The sequence below is a fragment of the Ammospiza nelsoni genome, chromosome 7, assembly GCF_027579445.1.
Source record: "Ammospiza nelsoni isolate bAmmNel1 chromosome 7, bAmmNel1.pri, whole genome shotgun sequence".
Lineage (NCBI taxonomy): Eukaryota > Metazoa > Chordata > Aves > Passeriformes > Passerellidae > Ammospiza > Ammospiza nelsoni.
In genome coordinates this window covers 36309775-36336939 of record NC_080639.1, presented here as the reverse complement: position 1 = coordinate 36336939, position 27165 = coordinate 36309775, and the positions used below count along the sequence as shown (strand labels likewise).

The 27165-nt window shown below is 39.1% G+C and overlaps 1 protein-coding gene across 4 annotated transcripts in view; it reads left to right on the top strand.

Moving 5' to 3' along the window:
• Window positions 1-27165, top strand: part of GTDC1 (glycosyltransferase like domain containing 1) — a 293649-nt gene that overhangs the window by 108077 nt on the left and 158407 nt on the right. For all 4 annotated transcript variants that reach the window (XM_059476534.1, XM_059476535.1, XM_059476536.1 and 1 more), the window contains exon 7: window positions 27023-27165. This exon is cut by the window's right edge and continues 208 nt beyond it. In XM_059476534.1, the coding sequence (XP_059332517.1) occupies window positions 27023-27165 (143 nt within the window). The remainder of the gene's footprint in view (window positions 1-27022) is intronic.

Here is a 27165-nt window from a genome sequence, read left to right as displayed (position 1 = left end):
GTTCTTAACCTGACAGATCTGTGGCTTTTTCTTGTTCAAAAGAATGAGGATAATATGTTGATGTTCTCATAAACAGGACTGTTTTGTAGTTCATTGCTTTTATTCATCTTTATAAAATATTCTTGTATTTGTCAAAATATTTCTGTGGCATGTGACAGAAGAAACATCAGTAGAAACAGGATGAACAGCATAATTTTTCTAAACTTTTTGGCGTCTATTTGTAGAATATTGAGTAAATCTACTATTAAATGTATAGTAAACTCCCCTGGGGTGGATTATTGCACTGGTTAGAAGGCAGAGTTGATGTACTCCACCTCTAATTGATATGGTCTTATAGTAAAATTGCACAGCTTTTAGAATAATAGTCATGGCAGCTTTTACCAGCAAAATAGAATTGTCACTTTTCTGTGGGATGATGGTGCAACAATTATGCCTCAGTTATGCCTATGAGGGGGAATGGCCTTAAGATGAAGGAGGCAGGTTTAGATTAGATCTTAGGAAGGAATTCTAAAGGTGGAAAGAGCTGAGCTTTAATGTCCCTTCCCACCCAGGCCATTCGATGATTCTAAGTTACATTATTTATCAGGACTTTTCAGCATGGAGCAGTACCTTTAGTTTAATACACTTAAGCTGTGTAATGCCGTGCATTTTATAGTATTACTTAGAGAAACCATAAAAGCACTGTGACATCTCTGGCATCTACCTCCTGGTCAGCTGTTCCTCTACCAGAGTTTGTGTGGTGACCTTTCTTTAGTCACCACCTTCACAACACAGCAGCAGTGGAGATGCTGCAGGTCACACAGAGTTCTTCTGGCCGAGGGAGGGGATAAATGAGGAATTGAGTGAAATTGGAGGCTCTGGGACTGTGGATGCTGATGGGGATGTGTCCTCAGAGCTGCCTACATACTGCCACTATTAATGGTAACACGTGCTGCAAATACAGCGTGAGGCAGCAATGGAAAGCTGAGATGTAGGAAGTAAGAACTTGCCTTGTGATGGAACCAGTAGAGCTGTTTGAATGTTCCTGTAGAAAGAGGTGGTTGTGGGTTTTTCTACCTCTGAGATATTCTGGCAGATTTACACTGATGCTGTTGCTTTCTGAAGTTCCTGACCCCTCCCAGGGTGCTGGATTTCTGACTGGGAGGTGCTGTCTTCATCAAGCCACGTAAATGTAAGATCCTCAGTGCCTTCAATAATCAGAAATACCCTCAGAGCTAATCTAGCATGCAGTTTTTCAGAGATTACTGTGTAATGCCCCAGAGACGTGATGAGCGAAGTTCTCAAGCCCCAGAGGACTGAGCTAGGAAACCACATTTCTAAATAGCTTACAAGTATTTGTCATCAGCTGGTTTCCTACAAAGGATTGAGCACAAGTCCTTTCCACGTGTGTGCTCATGCATGCCTGTGTGTGCACACACTCTTGAGCTTGTAGAAGCCCAGTGTGCTCAGTTTTATTTACTAACCATCAAGATTTTCACATTCCAAGTGGGACTTATTTCTGGAGCAGTCTAAGCCAAAGACTGAATTTTTGAGACAGTCTTATAGTTTATTTTTTCCTTTTTCCTCCCTTCATTAGAGGCTCATGTTCATGGGAGAAACTCTTCAAATGTATGGGCTGTTGAGATAGTTCAAAAGAATTGAGCCATAGTGTCTGAGACAGTACCAAAGTTGATTATTTAGGCAGGTTTATCAGCAAAGTAATTGAAAAGAAAGGAATCCCTCTGTTATTCCCTTAATTCCTCTCTTGCATCAATTCACAAGGCAGCAACAACTGCATTTTGTGCTTTCCATAGGAACCCCAAATTTCTGTTAAAATCCCAACCACTCAGAGATATTTTCAACCCATGTTGGTGTTCCTACACGAGGACCCTGCTCAGGTCAGTCTCAGAAAGGCAGCTGTGTTCTCCAAACAAAGGTTTGTGTCATGGGCACTGCTGTGTCCAGCAGACACTTATTTTTTAAACTTTTTAAGATACTACCAGAAAATGGGGCACTTATAATGCAGACCTAAAGCCCCTTTCCAGCACAACTGGGGTGAGTCCATTAAACACATGAAGGTGTTTTAACACTTTTAACACTGTTGTGACATGGATTCCTTGATCCTGAAAAACAAGCATCTGATTCTGACAGAGACTCCATTTTATGGATTAAGCCAAATTGCCAAGTAGATGCAGCATTTGTGAGTTGCCTTAGTTGGGTAGCAAGCATGCCATAAATCTTGTAACCAAAATAACAGTATAATATTGGGCTTAATACAGAGATTTTTTTATTTTTCATACAGCTTAGAGATCTTTGCTTCCTCATGACTGAGATCTGTTCCCTGCTTGGTATTTGGGTGCAGAAGGCACAGAGATTGTTTCTGAGTGGTTTCTTTGGGCAGCCTTGGTTTGTGCACCAGATTTTCATCTGACCTAAAGATCTGCAGTTCCCTGTAAGCCAGTGGTAGCAATTTATATCATCTGAGAATCTGATTTCTTCTTCCAGCCATGAAACACTATCCACAGACTGAAAAAATGGCAAATTCCTTCCTCAGTTTTTCCAATGCCATGTGTTGGTGTCATCAATATCATAGGAATAATCAAGGACAATTTTTTACCCTCTGTAATTTGAAATAAAAGCTGGTGAATGACAGGCATGCAGGATAGTTTCAGAAGTAATGTTGAAATTTAACTTTGGTGAATGGCAAGTAGGACAAATGTGCAGTTATTATCTAGTTAATTAAATGGTTCATAAGAGTCAAAGTGTTTTAAATACATCATAAAATACAGGAGGTCAGAAACTTAAGAAACCTAGTAATTTAAATCAGTATTGAATAATAGGTAAATGAGAGTCCTCTTTTAAGACACTCAGTCAAAAAATCCTCTTTACAGGACGATTGTACCTCAAATGTGAGAGGAGACTTGAAAAAGAGCCTGCGGGAAAAAAAAAAATTTCTTTTTGGTTTTTTTTCACACAAGGTCTGTGATTTCTGTTGCCCTGTGATGCATAAATGAAACTTGGAGAAAAGTTTTTGTTTTATGATACTCATTTCTTTTTCATATTTTTATTGCTTTTTTTAATCTTGAAGACTATAAAATGTTTAGGCTGTTTGCACCCAAACACACATAGGGAAGACCAATGTGTGTTAGAGCAAGTTCATTTTCATCTTCTGCGCTTTGACTGTAAGGGGCATTGATACAAAGAGGCAAATCTGTCATCTGACTTGTTTTTATTTATTGGGTGAACAAGACCAATGCTGGTTAATAAAGCAAACCCAATGCAAAGCTACCAAAGAGCAGCTCTGCCCTCAGTTACTCACTTTTCACTTTTTTTTTCCTTGTGATAATGTGGTCATTTCACTCCAGCTCCCTAGTCACCATTCATCCTCCCAGGACAGACAAGACCCGAATTTCTAATGTGAAGAAGCATGATCCAAGCATGCTCTACATTAGAGACCATAAAAAAGAAAGAAAAAACCTCTCTTTTTTTTTTTTTTTAAATTTTCTGTACACCTTTAACTTTTAAAAGAAAACTTTGACTGTTTACAGAGTAGAGTTTTAAAGATAAGCTGTGTGGAGGTGTTGCTTTTAGAGACTTAGATTGTTTTCTTTGTAGCATTCCTGTTCCTCCATGAGATATTTGCTGCATTTGTTTTGATTTTCTTATACGTGTGATTTACCTCTGGAGCTTCATTTGGAAGTGGAATGCTACTCTGTCGTTGTAGCAAGATGGTGTCTGAATTTTCAAATACGTATGAAAACTGCTGTCTGAATCATCACAAGAAGAATAGTTTATATCTGGGTGTATCAAAACTGGTTGTGCAAAATTTCAGTGGTTAAATAGAGAATGACCGGGAGCAATGAGTTATTTGCAGGTCTGGTTTAAATCAGGGCTCCATTTAAATAATTACAAATAGCGAAAAGGATGGGAAGAGCAGCTGAGAGAAAAGTACTCCTGAATACACAGTAGTAGGATGTTTTTCAATGGTATAGGTTTGGAAGTTAAAAGAAGCTCGTGTGTCTTCAGAGGGATTAAGTTTCACCACGCATTGGCAGCGCTATTGTATCAGTGCAGTCGGCTACAACGAATTTATCCTGTGATGATCCCTAGTACAGAGAATCACCTTTTATCTCCCACTGAAAAATAAGCTCCAGCTGAAGCATCAGCAGTTCTGTGAACTCTGCTGGCATATTTGATACCTCAATGTTTGATTTCAAAGAATGGATGGAGTTGTCTCTGGCAGTGCTAATGCAGAACCTCCTTCACATTCAGCTGGGAGTGAATCTGGGCACTGTGTGACTCTGTCCTCCTGTGTTTAACCACATGGCAAAGGTCTTACCCATTCTGCTCCACAAGAACCAGCCAGGAGTGTGAACACACAATCTTTAGAGCCCAGAAAAGCCCTTCAGAGGTCAGTACTCTCTGTGCTGTGTGTGTCAAGAGGCAGCTTGGGGAGCTGCCTGGATCATTGTGCTGATTTTCATCCAGGCAGGACAGACAGTGTGCAGTTGATTGAAGAAATGCCTCTACCCAAGGCAGAGAGCTGTGCAGCTGTGTGGTGAGGTGGCCACCACGGCAGGACACAGTCATTGGGTGAGTTTCCCTTTGGCTCAGACCCTGCTCTGTGGTCCTGTGTCCATTTATTCCAGAGCTGGGACTGGAATTGCAGTTATAGACATGTAATTTAATATTGGAGCATGCAGAGGCTCATGGTTACCCTGGGTGCAGCTCTTTTCCTTAAGATCTTCACCTTCCAAACTTTCATTGGCTCTCCACCAAAACCCATCCACAATTCCCAAATCCATTCTCATTTGTTGCAGTCAGGTCCAGCTGCATCATTGGCTATGTGTCTGGTACTCTATCCCCTTGCTCCTGCTTCTCTTCTCTGTGGAAATCCATTTGTTTTCCTCTGAAAAACACACCAAAAAATAGTGGAAAGTAGACACAGGTCCTTCATGATGAAGAGCTGTTGAGGTAGAAGAGGATATTGTAAGGCCCTTCCTGTTCCTAGTTGATAAGGTAAATCTTTGCCATTTTTGGTGAAAGCAGCTCTTTCATGAGTGCCCAGTGCAAAGGAGGAGGAGCTGGTTGGGTTTTTTAAACTCAAATGCTAAAAGATCTTTTGATCACCTCTGAGAGGTGAGTTTTATGGTGCTTTGTTGGTGTCTGTTAGATCAGAAGACACATAAATATGCTAGTCCTGTTTTTCACAGGAACTTAATGATAGGAATGGCTGTACATTCCAAGATTTGCATCCCAAATGCAAGTTTATAAGGTCTGTTATTACAAAAATACCATGTGTCCATATCCCTTGTTAAAAATGCTGAAATATCTTTAATAGTTTATAAATATTTTGTGGTCATTAGGAGACCTGTGGCTTTTAAAAGAAGCTTTACTGAGTGGAGCTAAATTTCATATTCTCATGTCCTGTGGTGACAATAGTAAAGGAGAAGCATAAAATATTTAGAGTAAAAAATATTTTAATATTACCTCAGCTTAATCTTGTAAACTATTCCAGGCATAATCATCCAAAGAAAAAGGGAAATGAAGCACATTAGTAAAAGCAACATTGAAAAGTTTTTTGAATTCTTTTCCAATTGTTGTATTTAATGGAGATGAAGCTGTAAGAAGAGGGATAATGTGGAGTTTTATACTCCAGTATCTCAGTAAGACATGAGGTGAAGTGTATTTCCAAGCATTTGGCAACTCCTGAGAATATGTGGGGAAAGATGTGCTCTTTTATGAACTCAAATAAGCTGTAAAATTAAATATTACTTTTACCAGGATCATTATTTTCTTGGCAGAGGAAATCAGTTCGTTCAGTCCAAGGGTATAGTTGGTTTAAATGGGGGAATTCAGATTTATTCCCACAAAGAGCAACAGAGATAGACTTTAACATGGGCAAATGGGAAGGAGCATCAACCTGTCCAAATCAGCAGTGTGGAAAAGGAAGGGGTGAAAAGCAACTGCAAAAATGGTTTCTTTGCCAGTTCTTAGGAATATAGTGCATATCTGTAGAGAAACCCTCACTGGTAGAACAACCTTTGGCTGCAGATTGAGGAATTGGAGCTTATGGAGGAAAAAGGGTTAAAAAGGATGAATATCTTTGCACCTTAATGGGAGAACTATTTCTGTAATAGTATCAAAGATAAACCAGTGTATTATGAACACTAAATGATAAAGGGTGATAATATGCCATTCTTGAGACTTCTTGGCTCTTACCTAACACATCAGAAAGTGATTGTTGAATTTTAAATAGCCATACAAATGGATGACATAGAAATTTAACTTTGCTTTGACCTTATTCTAATTCACAAGATGACTGCAAAATGACTTTGTTACATCTGAATGTATGCTGGATGCTAAATCACTCCAGAGTATAAAATCTTTGTTTTGGCATAATGTTGATGCATAAACATTTGTACCCCATACTAACCCTATAAACATCACAATCCATCAGTACAATTACAAAAAAGATTGTTTGTTTTCACACTTAAAGCAGACATGAAATAGAGTGTCCTTAACTTAATCACCACCTTGATTTACCACATTTGCATATATTTGCATATTAATTGGACTACAGATTAAAATTGGTTTTGTAATTTTAATTAAGTGTCCACAAAGGTAAATGATTAGAACTGTTTAAAATACATTCTGACATAAATAGCAGTAAAAGCTTTTGTGATGATGTTTTTGTGGAATTACATTCAGAAAGTGGCCTTTTTATGATAGTAATTTTAATCTTAAATAGAATTATACAGTCAAACAGAACTGTGGATTCATAATCATTTTTTCAAGATTCATTTAATATTTTGCTGATTTGCAGCACTTGATGAAAATGTACTGTAGGTTTAGCTGATTGCAAAATTGGGCCTGTAGAGCTGATAAACTGAGGGTTTAAACCCTCAGTCTTTATATTTGCCTTACACATTTCAAATGTGTTATGTATCCACATGTAGACAAGGGCTGGGCTTTTTTCAAGTTGAGAAATATAAAAGCTGTCAGTAATGGATGATCTATGGTGTGAAGATGTAATCACCTCCATGGCCCATCTTCCTTCAGCAGAGATGGTGAAGCACAGGACGTCTCAAAGCCTTTTCCATAAATCTGCAGGTAGCAGAGGAATCATTCTTGGTGTTGTCAGGGGAGGATGAGCCTTGGAGGCAAAGCTGAGCTGTCAGTATTGCCCTGCTGGAGCCAGGGGGTGTTGATACCTGACCAATGATGTCAACTGGGCCAAAATGTCAGACTAAACTTAATAAAACCACACTATTTGTGGTTAGAAGGGCTCTAGGAATGGGTTCTTAGTGCACCTTTGGGCCTGCCTCTTCCTTTGGGGACCGGTTCATGTTTCTTCCCGACACTTACAGAGCACCAGTAAGGACAGGTCATTAGCATGGATGGCCAAGGTGAGTTTTGCCTGCCTAATGAATTTGTAAAAGGTTTTTTATTATATTCCATAACTTTTCAGTTGGTGAGCAGCAGGCATTCATTTGGCATTAGACCATCTTTTAGTTAAATAAAATATCCAGATTATGTTTTGCAGTATTAATTTACTGCTTGGGTTATGAGACAAAATAATGAAGTAGCTGCTGGCTTTGGTTTGAGAGCAGGTTTGGTAAGTGCAGCTTTAAAAGAAACAATATTTTACTTTAAAGTTAGTAGAATTGAACAGTATAACAGCTTAGCAGCTTTGCCTACTTTTAAGAAAAGAAAAGGTGAGAAGTCAGTAATGAATTCAAATTAGGCTCTTTTCTAATTTTCTTCAGAGTTTTGAGCTGTTCTTAAGATTTATGCTGTTCCTAATTCCATATAGTTTATGTCCTGTGTTTGAACCCTGGCTATTTACTACCTTACTGTCTCCTCAGTGTACATTAGGGAAAAAGAAATTGAGAAACAGTATACTTGGGTCTCGTCATGCTTCACTGATTTGAAATAATTTTCCTGTTAATGGCGTATTTAATATTTAGTTTTCCTCCTACCCGTGGTAATGCTTTCAAGTGAGTGTAATAAAACTTTTGGACTGTTCCTGTCTCAGAGACTTGACATAGTTTTTTGTGTCGTATTTAAACTCCAGCCTAAGTAGGCAGAGTAAAGTGCAAGTCAGATCCACTGGTCTAGTAATATATCAGAAAACAGATTTCTTATCATGCTCTCACATAAAGTACAATTATTTCTCAATCTGATATTATTTAGTGTCTGTTAAATATTGTTCCTGATGTGCTTTTAGATTTCTGTTTATGTAGTGACTAATTTCAATGTCAAACTGGTTTAGGTTCCTCATTTTAGGAACATTGCGAAACTCATTTTTAAATCAGATCCAGAGCTCAGTCAATGCATGAATTCCTTGTGTTAAGGCCAAAATTGGTATTAATTGAAGCTGTGGCCCGGGTGAGAAGTGCTGGTAGATTAAATCTGGAAAAAAAGAGCTGTGATAGTTTAAAAAAAAAAAAAAAGCAAAAGAATGGAACAGTCATTGAATGAAGCATCAAGGAACAAACCTGCCAGACAAGTGCCGTTATGATTTTTCAAATGGGCATGTAAGCTCGATGTCTCGTTAGATTAAATTGTTATGGATGTCCATCCATCTGTGGAAAAGATGGTTATTTCTAGTTAGGGCACTGCCTTCCCTTTCTAATGTGGATCTCACTAATACCAATCATCCCCGTGTCACCTGAGGATCAGAAAGCTGAAATGCACATCATCTGCAACTGTTTTGGGGATGTTGTTTGAAAGTTGAACCTTGCTTTCAATCCAGCTCTGTTCCAACCATAATTGTATTATGGAAACTCAATCATCCCTGAATTCGGGGAGCGTGCTTTGAAGTGGCTGGTATCAAATTTTTTTTTTGAGATCTGCTTAAATTTAAAAGAAAAAGAAATAAAAAAAATTAAGGGCTTAAGCGTGGTTGGTTTTTAATGAGACTTGAACTTCTAAGTGCTTAAGTGCATTGTGAAGCTGGAAATTAGGCTCTGAGGATACTTGGTTCTTTGGAGTTCAGTTTAGACACCTGATCCCACATCATCCTTCTTTGAGAAGAATAGCTTTAAAAATTTATTTCTCTCAAGAGACTGGTTTTAAAAGTAGATCTATTCCTAAAAAAAAAACCCAGACTGATTACTTGCTTGAAAAATCATCGTCCTCTCTTGCTGCCTCTACAACCAGTAAAAAACAGCTTGAAAACTCCTGTTTGAGGGCCAGCACACCTTTCCCATCCAGGGAAGGAGCTGCTACCATGTTGAACTATTTCCTTCTCATTGCAGGCCAAGAAATTTGGCTCATCCTGTGTCTTCTCTCAGTTGTTTGAGACTATAATGCCCACTTGCCCCTCTCTTTTAAATCACTTTTCCAGCAGAAGGTTTTGCATTTTGGGTGTGGGGGCTCTCCTATCCACAGCTGTAAGTCAGGAAATGTCATTAAAAAAATCATAGAAACATATAGTTTGGAAAAGCCTTCCAGGATCTTTGAGTCCAACCATTAACTGTAAGAAGATGGGAACTACTTCAGTTCTCTTTCCACTGAAGATCTGCATAACTTTGGGCAAAACTCTTCCCCTTCTTCTCTTACCCTACGGTTGAAATGGGGCTAATAAGGCTTATAATTTGTATGCTTAGTATGCAAATTGGCAAAGTAAAGCATGCTTAAAAAATGGCCAAGGAACTTGGAAAGCTATTTTTCCTATTAAATCTGGAAAAGAAGAAAGTTGCAAAACGTGGTCATCTAATTGCATCTTCACCAAGCATGTGGTCTAAGTGCAAATGTGACTCCAGTGTATAAATCCCTTCAGAAAATCTATTTTGCCCCAAGAGGAATGGGAGCACACTCAGCAGACTGCAGGAGGATGGGATGCTTGCAGCATTTCTTTGCAGCATAATTGCAGCCTCAATGAACCATGAATCCAGCCTAATTAACATAACTGGAACCACAGCAATCATGCTGCCATTCAATTTAGGTTTGGAACATTCCGGTGGAGTATCACAATTCTGCTGTTTATTGTCGAGGCGCTGTGGAGAAGTGTCCACTTGCTTTCTTGCTGCTGCCTTGGTGAATTTTTATTATTTCAGAAAACTTGGGAACTTCAGAAATGGAAGACTGTTAGCTTGATGATTCCATTACTGGATCCACAAATAACTCTATAGTACTTCCTGTGAAAAGGTACTTAGACTGTTTAGTATATTGTAAAACTCAAGGATAAAAGTAACAAATTTCCAAGTTAGACACAGGTTCTAAATTGCATTGGATAGCTAGTGGCAAATAATTCTGGGACTATTTTGAGTTAAAGGACTACATTCCCAGAGTATTAGAAATAGTATCTATTACTCTTTGTAATCACTATACCTAAGAGAAACCTTTTATTAGGAGAAAACCACATTTTTTAGTGTGTTGCTCTGTAAAATATGTGTTTTTACTGTTCTGTTGGTTGTGCTGCAGTAAAATCAGGAAGCCACAGAAGTAGATCGGGTACCACTGGTCTTGGCATTAGGGCAAAATAACCACTTTTTTGGGACAGAGAAGCCTGCTGAAAAAAGCAGTAGGTGAAAAATTGGGACTGGAGGTGGAGGAACAAGGAGGCTTTCTGCATCTCTTGGCCATTAGATGATGGTACTTATTGCTGGCACTGAAGCCACTTCTGACTGATGTCACAGCTTGGATGGGTGAATCACAAAGTCATTTGGCTTGGAAAAGCCCTATAAGGTCATTGAGACCAACTGTGGTTTGGAAATTCCAGAAAAATACTCCAAGGTGGTTTTCTGTTCTTTGTCTTGTTTGAGGATTCTTTGATTTGTAGCATTTTCCTTGGATGTAACTTCAGCCCTTTCCACTGATTCCGAAAATTCTGTGTTCCTGTTGACTCCTAGACACTGAATTTCCAACTTTTTGTCCTTTTTTTTTCCTTGATGATGTTAACTTAGGAAGTGAATGCTGAGCATTTCCACTCTGAGCATCTGAATATAAATTTATCATTAGGGAACTCAAGGCCTCTTTTTGGGCTTGCTTATTTATTTTTCTGCAAGTTATAACTTAAAATAAGCAGAGAGGCACCTGACTTAGACTATACCCTCTAAGTTTGCATTAATCTGTTTTTAACATCCTGTGCATAACTCAGGGCAGTCCCCAGAAAGCATGTTGTATTATTATTGAATAAGAAAGTGAAGAAATCTGACTTCCCACAGTGGCTCTTCTTCCCTCCAGCCCCTGAACAAATCCCACTGGCTGTGGGAGGCTCTGGGAAATTCTCTGTTATAAATCTGGGTTTTAGGTGTTGGTTAGTCATTCCCAGGAAGCTTCACACACATTTTAGCTGAGACTCTCCAGCTAAACATTTATTAAAGGTGGGGTCAATCAAAGGGCTGGCTGCAGTTGAGGAAGAGCTGGAGGAAGTGCAGAGAACAGCTCAATTGGTTGGTTCCTGGAAGAACTGAGTCTGTGATTCATCCCTTTGGAAGTGAAGGAGGAGGAAGCAGTGCCAGTTAAATATCACACAGGGTTATGAGAAACATCCCAACGATGGGGAGGGATCGTGGTCTTTCGGCGTTTTTATTCCCTGCAGCTGTGATGTGTAAGCTCAGGAAGATGACTGAACATTGATACTTTCAGAGTTCAATAGCCACGCTTGTTATTAAAGGCAGTTACTGAGAATTGACAGAAAAAACTATTTTTGAGGGGAGTTTCCAAGTAGAGATCGTATTTCTGGTTTAGTGTGCAACAAACCAAGTGTATTTGAATGGTTGTCAGATCTGGGGGAAAGGGAGAATAATTTCTCTGTGGTAAAATATTGCAAAGGAAATAATCAGTCTCCTTCAGAACCAGTATTTTTTATTGTTTGTAGGTGCAAATTCAAAAGTGACTCAGATCAAATGTGTCAGAAGTAATTTGAGTGTTTGGTATTTTAAATCTAATGGCACTGTTTCCACAAAAACTCCTGGCTGCTTTTAAAACATTTATATATACTTTTCTGCCTTTTATACAAATTCATGAAATAAGGTCCTTGAAGACACTGAAAAATTTAAGCTGGTCATTCTTGCTGAAGTAAAGTGATGAAAAAAATGTTAAGAAAATACATCTGCAGACAAATACAGCCCTTTCCTCTCTATGCTGTTTGAAGATGTGTTCAGGCTGCTTTAGTGCAAAATAATGGCAAATTTTCACCTTTGATATCTATCACTGTGTTACTACTATGAGGTTATTTTTTTAATGAGTCACTGCTAGGCACTGAAGAACTAAGTTAAGAAATATTTTAAGGAGAGGTATATTAAAAAAAATAAATCCAAAATTGTACATGAATACTTTGTTTTATGTGCCTCACAGCTTTAGTAGGGATGGAAAACAGGGAAAGCCAGTGGTAAATGGGAAAAGAGATGGTTGAAAACTAAGGGCATGGTGATGACCAGACAGAAAAGGGAGCTGAAAATCTGTTGTTTTGGGGACAGTGACCTACTGCAGTGACTGGTGAGCTCCTTTAGTGAAGAAATTTCCCAGATAACCAACCCAAACCTTCCCTGGCACAGCTTCTCTCATCCTTTCAGTTTTTGTTGGGAGCAGGGCCTGACCCACCTGGCAGCCCTCTCCTTTCAGGCGTTGTGCAGAGCCAGAAGGTCCCCCCTGAACCCCCTTTCTCCAGGCTGAGCCCCAAAAATGGGCTCTGAGGCACCAAACCCCAAAGCCTCTGGCTCCAGTCTCTGCTCCAAGCAGTTTTCTGAGCATCCAAGGGAGCACAAACCCTATTTAAAAAAAACAACAGTAAAACAGGACTTTGATTAATTTTAAGATGATTTCCTCTAAAAAGACTCTGAAAATGGGTTTTCAATTAACAATCTAGTTTACATAAAAGGCACATATTGATGAACATAGCCCATGACTTTTTGCTCAGTCCCATTATTCTCCTCTAATTCATATGCAGAAGTGAAGATTTCCAGGGGTCTCACTGTTTACCAAAATCTGAGGGACTTAGAGGTTAATGTTTATTCTCATTTTCTGGTGAGAGTTCCATCTTCCCTTTTCTTCACAAAGAACAGCAAAGGAAAAGAAGGAATCTGCTTCCAGAAAACACCCAAAGATACTGATGATCCATCAAGAATTATCTGGATGCTCTTGTGAGAGCTGAAAATTCCCTAACATTTTTTTGGCGTAAAATTCTTCTGAATATCTGGCAGCCTGATATTTGGCTATTCATATTTGTATGAATAATTCAATGCCAGGTCTGACTGATTTACAAATGTGAGTTGCCCATCCTGCTATGAGCTTCTCTTGCAGAAGGCAGAATTACATTCATGCAAACATGGTTGTAAGAGTCAAAGGTAATGCAGCAGCATCATGAAAGTAAAACAATGGTTTTTTATGCTTATTCATGTGAAAATCCTGATGGGGCACCTCTTAAATTAATCATACAGCCCTCCTTAAATATATCTGATCATGAACCTTACCTTCAAATCAGAGCCATTTATATGAGAAGAGCTGATTGCACTCAAATTGTGGAGAGGATTTTTCTTTCCTCAGAAGTTGCTTCCTTAAAAAAAAAAAAAAAAGAAAAAAGGCATATTTTATGAATTCTGACTTCAGACAAATAATCCAAAATTGATGCTTGATTGAAGCTAAAGAACCAAACACAATTTATTGTGTGTACAAAATGGTAGTGAAAATACTACCCTTCTGTTTGAAGGGCCTCCTAAAATATCCCAGTGGTTATTAGTGCTGACTTGAATCAGTTGGAGGTATAGACATATTTGGTATCAGAACAAAAAAGAAACACTTAGTATTTTTAAACCCCTGAGGCTTAAAGATCACACAATTGTTGTTATATTTGATGTGGTACATCAAACTGTCAATCCAAACTTTTCTAAAAGATAGATAGGCTTGTTGTACTATGAGTATATATTAAATTTGTTTATTTTTTTATTTGTATGATTTTAAGCTTTCTCTTCTTGTTAAAGCATTTTTCCTTAATGCATTAACATGAATAAATGCCTACATAGAGCTGAAGTTCTTGAGTCCACTTTTCCCTCTCACAGTGGGTTGGGTTTTCTATTAGAGAAGGACCTCAGAACATGAAAGTCCAGCTCTGTGCAGGGGCTCAGATTAGATCTGAATGCAAGGAAAAGCAACAAAGGTCCACAGAATATCTGGAATCTGCAAATACTTCCTGTGCTTAACCTACACTTTCGTTGCGTGACTGTAAAGAACAGCAAATCTTTGTTCTTTCCCCTCTCAGTTCCCATTCAGCCAGCCTAGAGACACAGGAGAAAGGTTTTGGGGAGCAAAGCTGTTATCACCCTTCCTACAGTTTGCATCTGATTCTGTCAGCAGTGAGCACATCAAACCCAGGAGCTTACACCCACTTCTAAATATCAGAAAAGTTTTGTAAAAACATATATGTATATATCTATATATACATATTTAATTTATATAACATATAAATTACTATGGACAGAGATTATGAGTGTGAAGTTACTTTATGTCTTTAATGGTTAGCTCATATTTGAGTTAGTAAGAGCCAGAGCTCTGTTTTTGGATTCAGAAGGTAATTACATCTGCTTTAAGTGGAGAAAGAGCAAGAGTTTATCTTGCTAAGATCCCAACATGTTCAAATGGGGTAATTAGACTTCTGGAAAGTCACAGAATAATATCCTGAGTTGGAAAGACCCACAAGGGTTATTGAAGTCCAGCTCCTGGCCCTGCACAGGATCATCCCAAGTCAGTCAGGCTCATCCTTTTATGAAAACCTACTAGGGCATTTTTTGGGTCTATAATCCAGGAGCTTCTACTATTCAGCTTTATTTAATAAAAAAAGAGAGTGTCTCAGGAAGGCCTTTCTTATCCTCTGTGCTGCCAGGCAGGTGTTGGTTTAGCAGCCTCAGGTCTGGTGGATCTGTGCACAGGTAGGTTTGCTGACCGTAGGTTCAGTGATGCATATGCAGAGTACAGAAGGTTATAGCCTACAATTACTTGGAGCTAGAAATGTGGAAAGAAAAATAGTCCATTGCTTCTCACAGCTCAGCCCATTTGGATTTGAATCTGGAATGAATTAACAGACTAATCCTGTTTATGGATCGTCAGCTGCAGAGGTATTGTCAAAGAACTTGTGTCCCTATTCACTGGAACACCTGTATGTAAAGCCACGTCTTAATTGTTCAGGCATGCTGAATCAGACTCCTCTGCCTCAAAACAAAATAGATAATATAAATATATGGAATGTCCCAATCATCATCCTTATTCTTTTCCTCATCTCAACAAGGTTGCTGTTCTGGCAAACCCTTGTGAAAGCAATCCTCTCTTTTCAGTTAAAAGCCATTCATATGGCGACAAACCACCGTTCTTCCCTTTATATCTGTGTTCATTCATTGAAACTCCAAAGCCTTCCAGCTTACTTCTTGGATTTATAGCCAGCTGGCTGCTGTGTGTAACATGAACATGTTCTGACTGTGCATGACACATTTTTATCTCATTTAAACCATAATTGTCGTGTTCATTCCAGGCCACAGCTCACCTGCAGGTATTTAATGTTGACTGTGCAAGTTCCCAAAGTCATTTCCATCTCCTCACCTCTGACAATTGGCTGTTATTAGGTCAAAAATAAAGCTCAACCCCAAAACAACCACCCAAAACCCCCTTCTTGGAACAGATTTGGATAAAATGAATGTGTTCAAGATGGTGGGCCATAGCTGAGCCAGCTCCTGTGGGATTAGTGCCCACTTTTTTGCATTTAAAATAAACTTTGGAATGACTTTTTAACACAAGTGCTTTAATAGCAAATGAGGAGGGGGTGGCAAGGCAGAGAGGGACATATTGCACTTCTTTTTTTCCTTGATTGCTGATTTTTCCAAGGTTAGTCTGGTAAGTGATACCTGTGTATTAGCAGGTTTCTGCAGGCTTAGAAGTCAAAGAAACTCATGGGAAAGGAAATGTTGAAATATCTGCCCTAAGTTACTGAATCATCAATGAGAAGCTTTCATTCAAAGCATGAATATTAAAATTTATTACCATACTTCAGCTTTGCAGGAAATACAATATATTATTATTTTTTTCTTTATACAACACCGCTGGATGCTAAAAGCAGCAATAGAACCATTAATTAATAGTAGTAGTCCTGGATAATGTCATAATAAGCAATACAACATATTAAAGCACATTAATTCTTGCCAGCTATCAGGAGGAACTTTTAGATATTTGAAAGGCCCATTAGGTTTGTTTACATTCTGAGTGGAAGCTGGTATGCTTTGGCAGGGGCTGAACCACACTTTAGTACTTCACTCCAATGGTGTTGGATTTCCTGACTGTCGTGCACAGTCTGTAATATATTGTCACCACTTCAGGGCAGCCTGGCTCTCCAGGACAGAGAGTACAACCCAGACCAGGGCATTCCCCAAAGCTAGGGTGTTTTGCTGCCACAAAAATGAGAATAACTGAAATTATATGTAACAGGAGCAATTTTCCACAATGGAAAAGGTGATCCAGGAATCAAACCCATGCCTTCAGGTGTATTAACCTAACAGAGCAACAAAAATGTGCTGGGCTTTAAATTGCACTAACAATCTGGAAAGGATTTTCCAACTGGGGTTATGTTAAGTGTTAATAGTGAAACCTGGGTGCTTTTTCCTTTGATCTCTCTTCGAGCTCATATAGAATAATAGGATCAAAATAAAATGCCATTTATATGAACACCTTGTTCTTTTGATCTCGGCACCAAAAATTCTGTCTGCAGCTAGAGCCTAGCAAACAGTGCATCTGCTCCTTTTAGTTGGACCTTCTAGTTATCATAACTTTTAATAAGTGGTGTCACAGCCAATTTTCTGGGCAGTTCATGAACTTAGTCGTCATTTTTGCCATAAGAATCTCTTAACTACCCTTTCAGAGTAATTTAAAATAAGGCATACAGGACCTGTAAACTATTGGCTTCTGGTTGGTTGTGCATATGCATGTTGAGTGTATGATTTAAACATCTGTATAGTGCAGTGTTTCAAAGTGTAGAGTTGGTTGTTCTTGGAGTACTTGGGCAAAACTGTTGAATTAGTGTAGGCTGAATGAGTGAGAATGTTTTAGGAGGAAGATCAGTTGGGATAGTGGTGGTTTTCATAGGTGCTAGGTTCAGGATCCCTGCTTTTTCCATCAGGGAGGTGATGGGCCCTGTGATATCTGGGTGGTGGCCAAGCCTTTCTCTTCATCACCCACGTCTGCAGGAAAGAGCACAGGAGGGTTACACCTCGTAGTTATGGATCCCATTAGTTTTATGTCAAATTCAGGTCCATGGATGAACAAGAGCACCCTGCAGCTCTTTATTCCCCAGGGCTGATGGTCAGGAGCGTTCCTTTGGAAGCCATTGTTGTGGGCACTTCACGTAAAGCCACTTCCTTGTGCTCTTTCAAATCTCTTAGCAAGATTCGTTCTCCTCTTTGACTCCCCTGAAGCAGCTGAGCTGTTTATTCTGCTGACTGATGGTGTCCCATTGTGATCCCTGCTTTAGCTGTTGTAACCTCCCAGAGCAGAGGAGCTGGGCACGAAGCGCTGTGCCAAATGAAAGCAAATAAACCCAAGTCCTGCAGTTCACCAGTGTCATAATTGCTGCTGCCCAGGAAGAGGGATTAACAAGTGAAGAAACACTAGCTAGGAGAGATCCAGCAGCCAAGCTGAGTCTCGGGTGTCAAATGTCTCTCTCAGGCTTTGCATCCCTCTGTAATTTATATTTAGCTGCGTGATAGAAGCAGTCAGCTCGTGAGGAGCACTGCTGGGAAGGTGTTCAGGCTCTTGCTGAAATGGCTGCATTTGAGCCTGTGGCACACGAGCTGTCCTCCAGCAAGTTTGTTTTTTGGTTTTTTTGCAGACTTAGTTGGCTCTCTGCACTCTGTCACAAGGCAGGAGTGTTCCAGAGAGCCATAACCACGGCTATAACCTACAACCCTCTTCTTATAAAGCAGTGCAGTCTAATTCATTGTGTGCAATAAAGGTACTTTGAGCATCAGGAGCATCAAGGATGTGTTTGTGCAGCACTGCCCTGGGATTGAAGCATCCTGCTGGGACCAGGTCTGCCTGCTAATGCAGCCACTGTGCCTCCAGTCCTTCCCTAAGCAGTTCAGAACTAATGCAGGAAAGTTTGCTGCTGCAGTTGTCCTAAAAGGCAGTATATGCCCAACTCTTAATTTGAGCAGTATCTGCCCAACTCTTAATTTCAGCAGGTTATATGTCCCTGCTCATCCTCCACCAGTTCTCATTTTCTATCCCAGAATTCAGACCTACTTTTTTTTTCCATCAGTTAAAGGAAGGTTGTGGGATTCTTTGGCCAGGGAGTTAAAAAGCTGCAAAGATTGGTAGTTTCCCTCCCTACAATAGGAATGTGATTGCCCTAGTTCTGTGGTTAGCATGAAACAAGTCAGCTCTGTCATGAAGTCAGTGGGGTACAAGTTAATACAAGGTATAAAGGAATAAAACAGCAAAGTCCACAGTCTTTTATGACAAAACCAATATGATCCTGCTGCAATATAAGGCCCTGCTGTGAATGGTATTTTCTGATGCTTGGATAAGTGCAATTTACATATATACAAAGTGTATGAATAAAGTTATAAAAGTATACTTGGTATTTTACATTTTTCCCCCCTTGAAAGTAATTTTCTATTGTTCAAACTTTCGGCTTTCACTGATTTTGTTTCTAAAAACCCCAGAAGGAAAAGAAAATAACAAAAGTCCATAAAGGCAAAAGGGATATGTTCTCATTTCAGTTCACAGAATTTCCTGCCTTTAAACAATACAAATATATGCCCTTAGGTTTCCAACATGCTGGAAGGATGCTGAATCCTTGAAACAGATCAAATTAAAAGCAAGTCCACTATAGAAACATCAAGTTGTAGCAGTGTGTCCAATAGATCTCAACAAGAATTTGTTGAGGGGGTTTTAACCACGTTGTCTAGACTTAAAAAATCCTAAACTGCTGAATCCAGAGTGGATAAGCACTTAGAAACAGCATGTTCTAGGCTGAAATGTGCACAAGTAAAATCTGATAATCAATGGTGCCTGTTCATTACGGGCCCCATTCAAAGCAGTTATTTAATATAACTTTGAGATGTATCCACAAGCATAGAGGACCTGGACAGTTTTTAATGTCAGAGGTAGCTCAGGGATGGGCCACCAGCATTTCCCAGAATTTCCAGGGACTGTGGCTCCCCAGGGATTCTTCTGGCACCCAGATGCAGAAAACCAGATGATCAGGGATCATAGATCAGCATCACTGTCATTCTGATTTATACCAGAAGGGAGTCCAAGGGTTTTGTGGACACTGTCCTGTAACGACACTACTACTAATAGTATTAATATTTTTAGAGCTTTTTGACAAAAACTTCATCCTTTCAGAGCAAAACTGAAGGCCTCTAGTGTTTGAACAACAAATGAGATTGGGACCTGCTGTTAAAGCTGAGGTTAGAACCTGGAATTTCCCCCAGTCCACACTGCCTGGTTGAGATACAAATGCTAGACATTTAAACTTCAGTTGTAGTGCACAAAAAAAAAAGCAAATTAATATAGTAACACATTTTCAAATGGAGGTCAAAGTCTCTGCATTAGCAGGTCCTGAGGGGCAGAGCCAGTTTACTGGAGTGCCCTGTGGCTGGGGTAGCTCCACAACAAGAAAAAAATGCTTTTTTCTTAACATTTGAATATTGTATTACTGACAAAGTGTGGTTAAAATTTTGGTGTGCATACAATCATTATTTTTAATTAATTTCCATGTCTTTTTTTCAGTTAAACCTTCATGTGAAAACAGGCTTTATTGCCTATTTATTTCTTGGGGTACCTGAGAAAGCCTTGAATAGTTCAGGTGAAGTATGTGTTTTCCTGAGAAGCACGCAGCAATTTGCATTTGCGCAGACGAGTGAATTATCAAAACCAGATGTAACCAAGTGGAACATTTTACATAAATTTATTAAAATCATTATTTACCTGTAAGTTATAAGAAGGGCTTAGTTGCACTAGTTTGCTGCCAATATGTACTGCCAATAATCTGCCAAAAAGCAGCTTGCTGACAAAATCCCTGAAATGGTTTGCTTATGATTGCACAGAACGTTACAACCCCGAGTCAAATGAAAACCTACCATAAATGAACTCTTTGATGGTGGATTCGCTGGAATATGGTATTGATATATGGTGTACAGTTTATGTGGATTATGTATACTGTGCAAGAAATATGGATATCTATTAAGGGTAACATGATATGTAATCGGTTAGGACAGTTATTGTTTTCAGTGTTTGCTAGGAATAAGATCACAGGGTGACTGCTCAGTTCTGAAATACAGATTATTCCTGTGCTGCCCAAAGCGCCAGCAGGCCATTGCTCCAATTAATACAGAAAGGCTATTGAAAATGTAAAATATCTGACATCTATACAGCGTAATTTTAAAGGCAGCTTTACTTCTAGGAACAATTTATACATTACATAAACTTGTATTTTTCATCCAAGTATCATTTCGAGAATAGCAAGCCTAAATATTGGAGGCCATGGGGAAACATAATATTACAATAATGTTCTTTGGTGCGGTTTGGAAGGTTTTAGGAAACATTTGGAAGTATTTTTCTCATAAAGTCACTTAACTATTGAAGTGTTATGCTAGCACTCCCTTCTGCATTGTGTATGTTGCGAAGCAGCCTAGTTAAAGGGGACATTCATCCCCTATATCCTGATTAGAAGTAGTTCCAAAACCCAGGAAATTATATGTTATAGGATCCTGGGTTTAGTTTAATTAAAAGGAAAAAAAAAATATTTCAGGTGTGGTACCAGTTTTCAAACACCCATTTCCAGTTTTGTTTAGCAGGGGGATAGTGTATTGGGTAGAACTCTTTGTGAAATTTCCATTCTCTAAATAAGTACTTGAGAGCTCAGCTAGTTTTGTTTTTTTTCTGTTTAAGGAAACGCTAATGAACATGACCAATCCTTTAGAATCCTAAAGAGCCTTAAAAACCTTGCAATTCTCAGAAGCCTAACTTTTTTTCCCCCATAGTGCAATTCATTCTTTTGAACTTCTGCTAAAGCAGAACTTAAGTCAACAATTTCTAATTTCTGGCAGTGGTTATCAAGAGGATTCTTAGAGCTCCAAAAGTTACTTTGTGTCATTGGTGCAGCAGATCTACATGGTCATAGTGTTTAATTATAGAGAAAATTACTTTTTTTTTTCAGAACTATTAATTAATCCATGTATTCATATCTTGCACAAAAAACACATAAGTTATTTTCACCTGCACTATAAAATATGTATTTTAGTTCATTACCATCTTTCTGAGGAGCTCTTAAATTACCATCATTCCATTTCTGGAGAATGATGGACACGGAAATTATAACTGCAGAGATTCTTGTAGTCATCGTTAAAGGACATCAGAGAATTAAAGACATGAACTCAGAAATAATTTGTTTAGGGTCAAACTCAGTCTTATTTGATGTCAAAGAGAACTTTGCCTTTCACTTTACCTGTTTCACTGCAGGCTAGAGTTTTGCATGGACTTTGGGGAATAATTTTTGGCACACTGGCACTGGCTGCCCTGAGAAGCTGTGGCTGCCCCATCCCTGATATGTCCAAGGCCAGGCTGGAGCAGCCTGTTCTAGTGGAAGGTGTCTCTGACCATGACAGGGTGCTGGAGCTTGTGTTTGAGGTCCCTTCCAGGCCATTCTGTGAATGAGAGTTGAAGAACACTTTTGTTAAAATCCTGGTCCTCTGGGGTGTGGGCTTTAGAGTACACCTGGCACAGAGACCTTAATGTTGTAAATCCAAGTGTAACACTGAGGGGAAGGTTGAGAGATCAGTTTGAGCATCATCCTTAGGTTGACCTACAGATATGACATGTTTGGGCATTAAAAAATAGGAGTGTTGTTGAATTAAATAGATTGGAAAGAAATGCGTAAATGTTAATTAGAAGAGGGAATTTTTGACAGTGACAAATTGTGGATGTTGAGGGATTTCGCTCAGAAATTACTTGGAAAAACAGGGGGAAGTTACAATTTGAGGAAAGAGATTTTTCCTGTTGGCCTTCTTGTCTCTTTACTATTGAGATCTCTCTTGCTTTCCTCATCTTCCTTCCCCACTCGGATGGACCAGGTTGAGTCCAAGCCAAGTGCCCATGGTTGGTCTGGATCCAGCCTCCGTTCTCCAGGACCACCTTTGGGTCCTGCCTGCTAATCAGGCATCCACTGCAGTGTCAGGGTTGTTGCATGCAGGAAATTGTTGCTAAAACAGCATTATTTTGGCTATTTTATCAGAAATAAATCTGACCTTGTGATATCCGTCCCTGTTTTAGCTATTGTCTATGTTGCACACCAATTCTGCACTCTGGCCAGGAAGGAAGATGTCCTGGTCAGCTTCAGAACTCTCCCATACTGTTGTTATTTAATATCTGCATGTGCAAACTGCATTCTCGACCTTTGGTGAGAGTAAAAATTTGACTGGAGGAGGTTCTTGAGCAACCTATCCAGCTGCATGGGCCTTCCAACCTCAGTGATTTCTCCTCCGTCATGGGAAAGGGAAGACAGTGATCACACCTCAAATAAAATTTCATATTTCTACATCCTGCAGTTTTCAAGCAGGGAAATCAGTGTAAACCATGCTTGTTGTACCCAGGAACAGGCACATTCTGCTGTGGGAAGACAAGCTGAGCCTCAGACCTTGGATTTTCTTTTGCGATGCCCTTCCCAGTGCTTAATCTTGGCTCTGTTCAGTTTTCTTTCTGTTCTCTCTCTTTGCTCCTAATCCTTGTCCATGCTTATAAGCCCCTAATATTTATATGGCATTATCTGTGTTAGAGATTACTGCTGACAAGTAATCTCTTCCCTCTTCTGAATGAAGAATTACAGCCATTGCTGAAGATCAGAAAGTGAAATTAGATCCCCGAAAGTATGTGACAACTTCAATAAACCCTAATATCAAATTCCCTGAATATCGGGGATCTTCTTTCAAGCTTTTAGGTTGGAACTGTAGCACACCCTCAGGGCACCTGACCACACTCAGCAACATTTTTTTTGCTGTAGGGCAAAATGTGACAGTAGTTGAAGAAGAAAAAAAAAATTAAAAATGAACTTTGACTATTCTTCCAGTTTTGTAATTTTTTGCAATCTTTTGAGAAGTAGCTAAATAGAAACAGCATCAGTTTTATTGTGATCAACTGATTCATAATATTAAAGATAAAATATAAAAGTATTATTTTATGTATAAATAAGCATATACTAATGGAGTTGCTGTCTGTTCCAGCTTGGCACCCAAAAATCTGATTTAGTTTTTTTTTTTTAAACTTTATTTCTTAGAATAGAATCAGGAAAATTCTTGAGTTTTGAAAAAACAACTTTGGTATTTCTACAGTGCTTGGTCGGTGATAGGTATGCATGGCTTGGAGCAACCTGGTCTAGTGGATGGTGTCCCTGCCAATGGCAGGAGGGGTGGAATCGATAACCCTTAAAGTCTCTTCCCACTCAGGCCACTCCAGAATTCTATTATTTTTAAGCTTTTTAATTACAATATTAAAAAAAAAAAAATCCATTGCACTTTCAGAGCTCTTACTTTGCACCCAAATGTAACTTCATTTACAGAAGGGCCAATTTTTTATTGCTTTTAAAAAATGTATTTATTTATTCCATCCATCCTTGCAGTCTCTTGAGGCAATTGTGTAGTTTGGCCTAACCTAAACCAGCACTCCAGTTCATCTTTCTAATGTGGTTTCTATTCATCGAGCAGTGACATCATGGCCCTTCCATCTCTTTTTTTTTGTTGTTGTTGTTTTTAATAAAATGGTGCACAAAGTGACTCTTGGTGCCATGGAAAAGAAACCAATCCCCATAAATAACTTTTCATTAGGGCAAATAAAGTGCAGTGAATAAACACATACGGTGGAACATGGCAACATATCACAAAAAAGAAATGTATGTGGGAAAAACACATTTCTACTTCAAGGAAAAGTACATGGATTTCTTCAGAGGGGGTTTTGTGGCATAAATTAAAAGAAAATATATAATATATAGGTTGTGAGTTAAAGAATCTGTTACTCACGGTAGCAAATATTTAGATTGAAACTCTGAATTTCAGGATATTGAATTTTTATTACATATGAACTTAGTTTAATATTTAACCCATCTTTTTAACTAAACATCTAGACCCAGTATACAAAAAAGGAAAGTTTTCAAGTCTTACTCTTTGTAGAGCCTTCATAAAGTTTTAAAGTTGACTGTTCAATGTGTTGGAGAGCCTCAAAAATCTGAATAAATAAAAGAAATTTGAAAACAAGTTGCCATACTAAAATTAGATATCTAAGTCCTCACTGTTTGTTCTGAACTTTCAGTTCAGAAACAGTGAACTACTTAATGTTTAAATATATGTGAGTTATGCATAAAAGTAAAATATTTTCCATGTTTTTTTAAATATAAGGGACAGTACCTTTTGGAATCTTTTGAAAGTGTTAATATTTGTGGCTTTGATGATAATTCTTTTTCTGGAAAGTTTCACATGTGCAAGAGTTCATTACAACAAGTTAGTAATAATAATAAAATGCTTGTCCTATTTAAAATAGAATGTTGTGGCATTTTTCTTGTGTGACTGGTTTTGTAACTAAGATTGAGAAAAATTGTGTGTCCTTCTCAAAAATGAAATCCCACTTCTCTGCTGTGGTAGCTCTCTAGGTGGTTTTATAGAATCCTGGATTAGTTTGGGTTAGAAAGGACTTGAAAGATAATTTCATTCTACCCCCTGCCATGAGCAAGGACAACTTTCACTGTCCCAGGCTGCTCCAAGCCCTGTCCCACCTGGCCTTGGACACTTCCAGGGATCCAGGGGCAGCCACAGCTTCTCTGGGTACTTTGTGTAGTGTTTCACCACCTTTATGATAAAAAAATAAAAATGTAAAATATTCTTTTTATAGCTACTCTTTCCAGCCTGTGTCTGCTCCTGCTCCAGCCTTGCTTCTCCATAACCATCATGGTGATGCAGAAGTTCTGCAAGCTCTTGATGTTTTAAATGACTGAGATCTGGGCAAGTACTGGATGGAGAGGTACCTCTGGAAGGTGGCAGAAAAGAAGAATTAATGTGAGTCTGGAGGAGCAAAAATGTGCTGAGGAAAACATAAACACAAAAAATGCACTAACTAGACACTGTCTTTTCCCAGCATGCTTCTGGGAAATGCACAAGAACAGGTTTAGATGACTTTGTGTTGTTATTAGTTTATTTTCAGGTCATTTATTTAAGTGTCATAAAGAACATTAGCTGGTGGTTAGGGACTCCAATATCCATTATATCATTCCAATCATGTGGACAAGTTTATGCTACACATGATTTACAACGGCCTTTCCGCCGTAGAAATTGTTCTCCTCAGGTACAAGGTTTTGTTCGTGGTTGTATTTAGCAAAATCCAAGTGGCTGAGCACAGAGACGTCTTCCAATCAAAGTCCAAAAATTAATGCCTTTCCACGAGCACCATGGATTGCAGCAAGAGCTGTTTATGGCTCTCTGCCTACATCTTTTATCATGTCTCCACTGTTGTTAGTAAAATATACAGAACTACTTTATGCCAAAACAATGGAAGTTAATGCAGATAACTTGTTCCAAAGTTAACCATCAAATAAATCTCTCTCTCTTTTTTTTTTCTTCCAAACTGTTAAGTGAAATGGTGTTCTAAAACTTCTAAAAATTGTCAAGATGATGAATACTGTGTGTGTAATACAAGTAAATACCATGGAATTGATTGCACACACATGTCTTAAATAAAAGATATTAAAGAGTATATTCCAGAGAGAAATCGGTGGAGTTTTATCTAATATTATTAGGAATTCTGCAATGACAGATCAGATTTATAAGGGTTGAAAACTGAGGAGGAAACCTGTTCAGAAACAGAAATGGGGCAGTGAGTGGATGGTTGGCCAGGAGATTAAAGACAGGCAGGGGGATAGAGCCTGCCTAGGTAGCCTGACCTCTCACACCTCAAGCAATTTGTCTTAGCAGCAGTAATTTTTCAAAATATCTTAAGTTAGATTTGGGTTGGTAAATCAGTCCTTTCAATGCAGTCACAACTTGGTAGTTTAGGAGAAATCTCTTAACCTGTTTCTGCTTCAGCTTTTCCCATGTGTAAATATTTAAAAGTACATCCTGACGGGGCTGTGTGTGTGCCTCGGAGGAGCCACCAGCAAGCCAGGGTTAGGTCTGTGACCAAAGGCTGAGGGAATTGGGATTGTGAAACTTGGAGAAGGCTCCAGGAAGACCTCAGTGCCCCTTCCAGTGCCTAAAGGGGCTGCAGGAGAGCTGGACAGGGACTTTGAACAAGGGATGGAGGGACAAGGGGGAATGGCTTCACCTGGCAGAGGGCGGTTAGATGGGATATTGGAATGGAATTATTCCCTGTGAGTGTGGTGAGATCCCGGCAGAGGTTGTCCAGAGAACCTGTGGCTCCCCCATCCCTCAAAGTGTCCAAGGCCAGGTTGGACAGGGCTTGGAGAAACCTGGAATAGTGGGAGGTGTCCCTGACCATGGCAGGGGGCTTGGAATGAGATGGTTTTTAATGTCCCGTCCAACCCAAACCATTCCTTGATTGTAGGATTCTGTGTATGGGAATCAGCCATACCAAATTTGTACTTCTAAACTCAGAGAATCTGTTGCTGTTCCTTGGGAGAAGAGGTCAACTCTCACCCAGCTCCATCCTCCTTTCAGATAGTTGTAAAGAACAACAGGGCCTCTACAACGAGGATAAAGGATTGCTGCCAATCTTAGAAGTAACACTGGCAAAAATTCCAAAATTTTCCTGGCAGAGTTGCCCTCTTTCTTCCAGAGGTGTTTGCAATATTTTATTTTAGCAGGTAAATAGTTTTATTCTCCCTGTTGATGCATGTGTCATTAGGGAATGCATTGTTTTATTTCACAGGTGCCATGTTCGCTAAAATAAAGTGTATTTTCTTGAATTCATTTTGTTGTTTAGATGGATGCAAAATATCAACCATATTTGACCTTCTAATGTGCTATTACTTAATTAGTTGCCAGGTGAAACTTTAATCTAGCATGAACACAATACTGATTTTTTTTGTTTGTTTGTTTGTTCTTTTTCCTCCCAGGTTCATGCCAGAGCATAAACTTGCCCGTTTGGACAAGGTAATTGGTGTTAAAAGGAATGGAGATGCTTATCAGTCGGAGGGGCTGCCTGGGCAGGAGGAGAGCAGAGCTGTAATGAAAACCAGTGATGCACATCTTGAGTCTG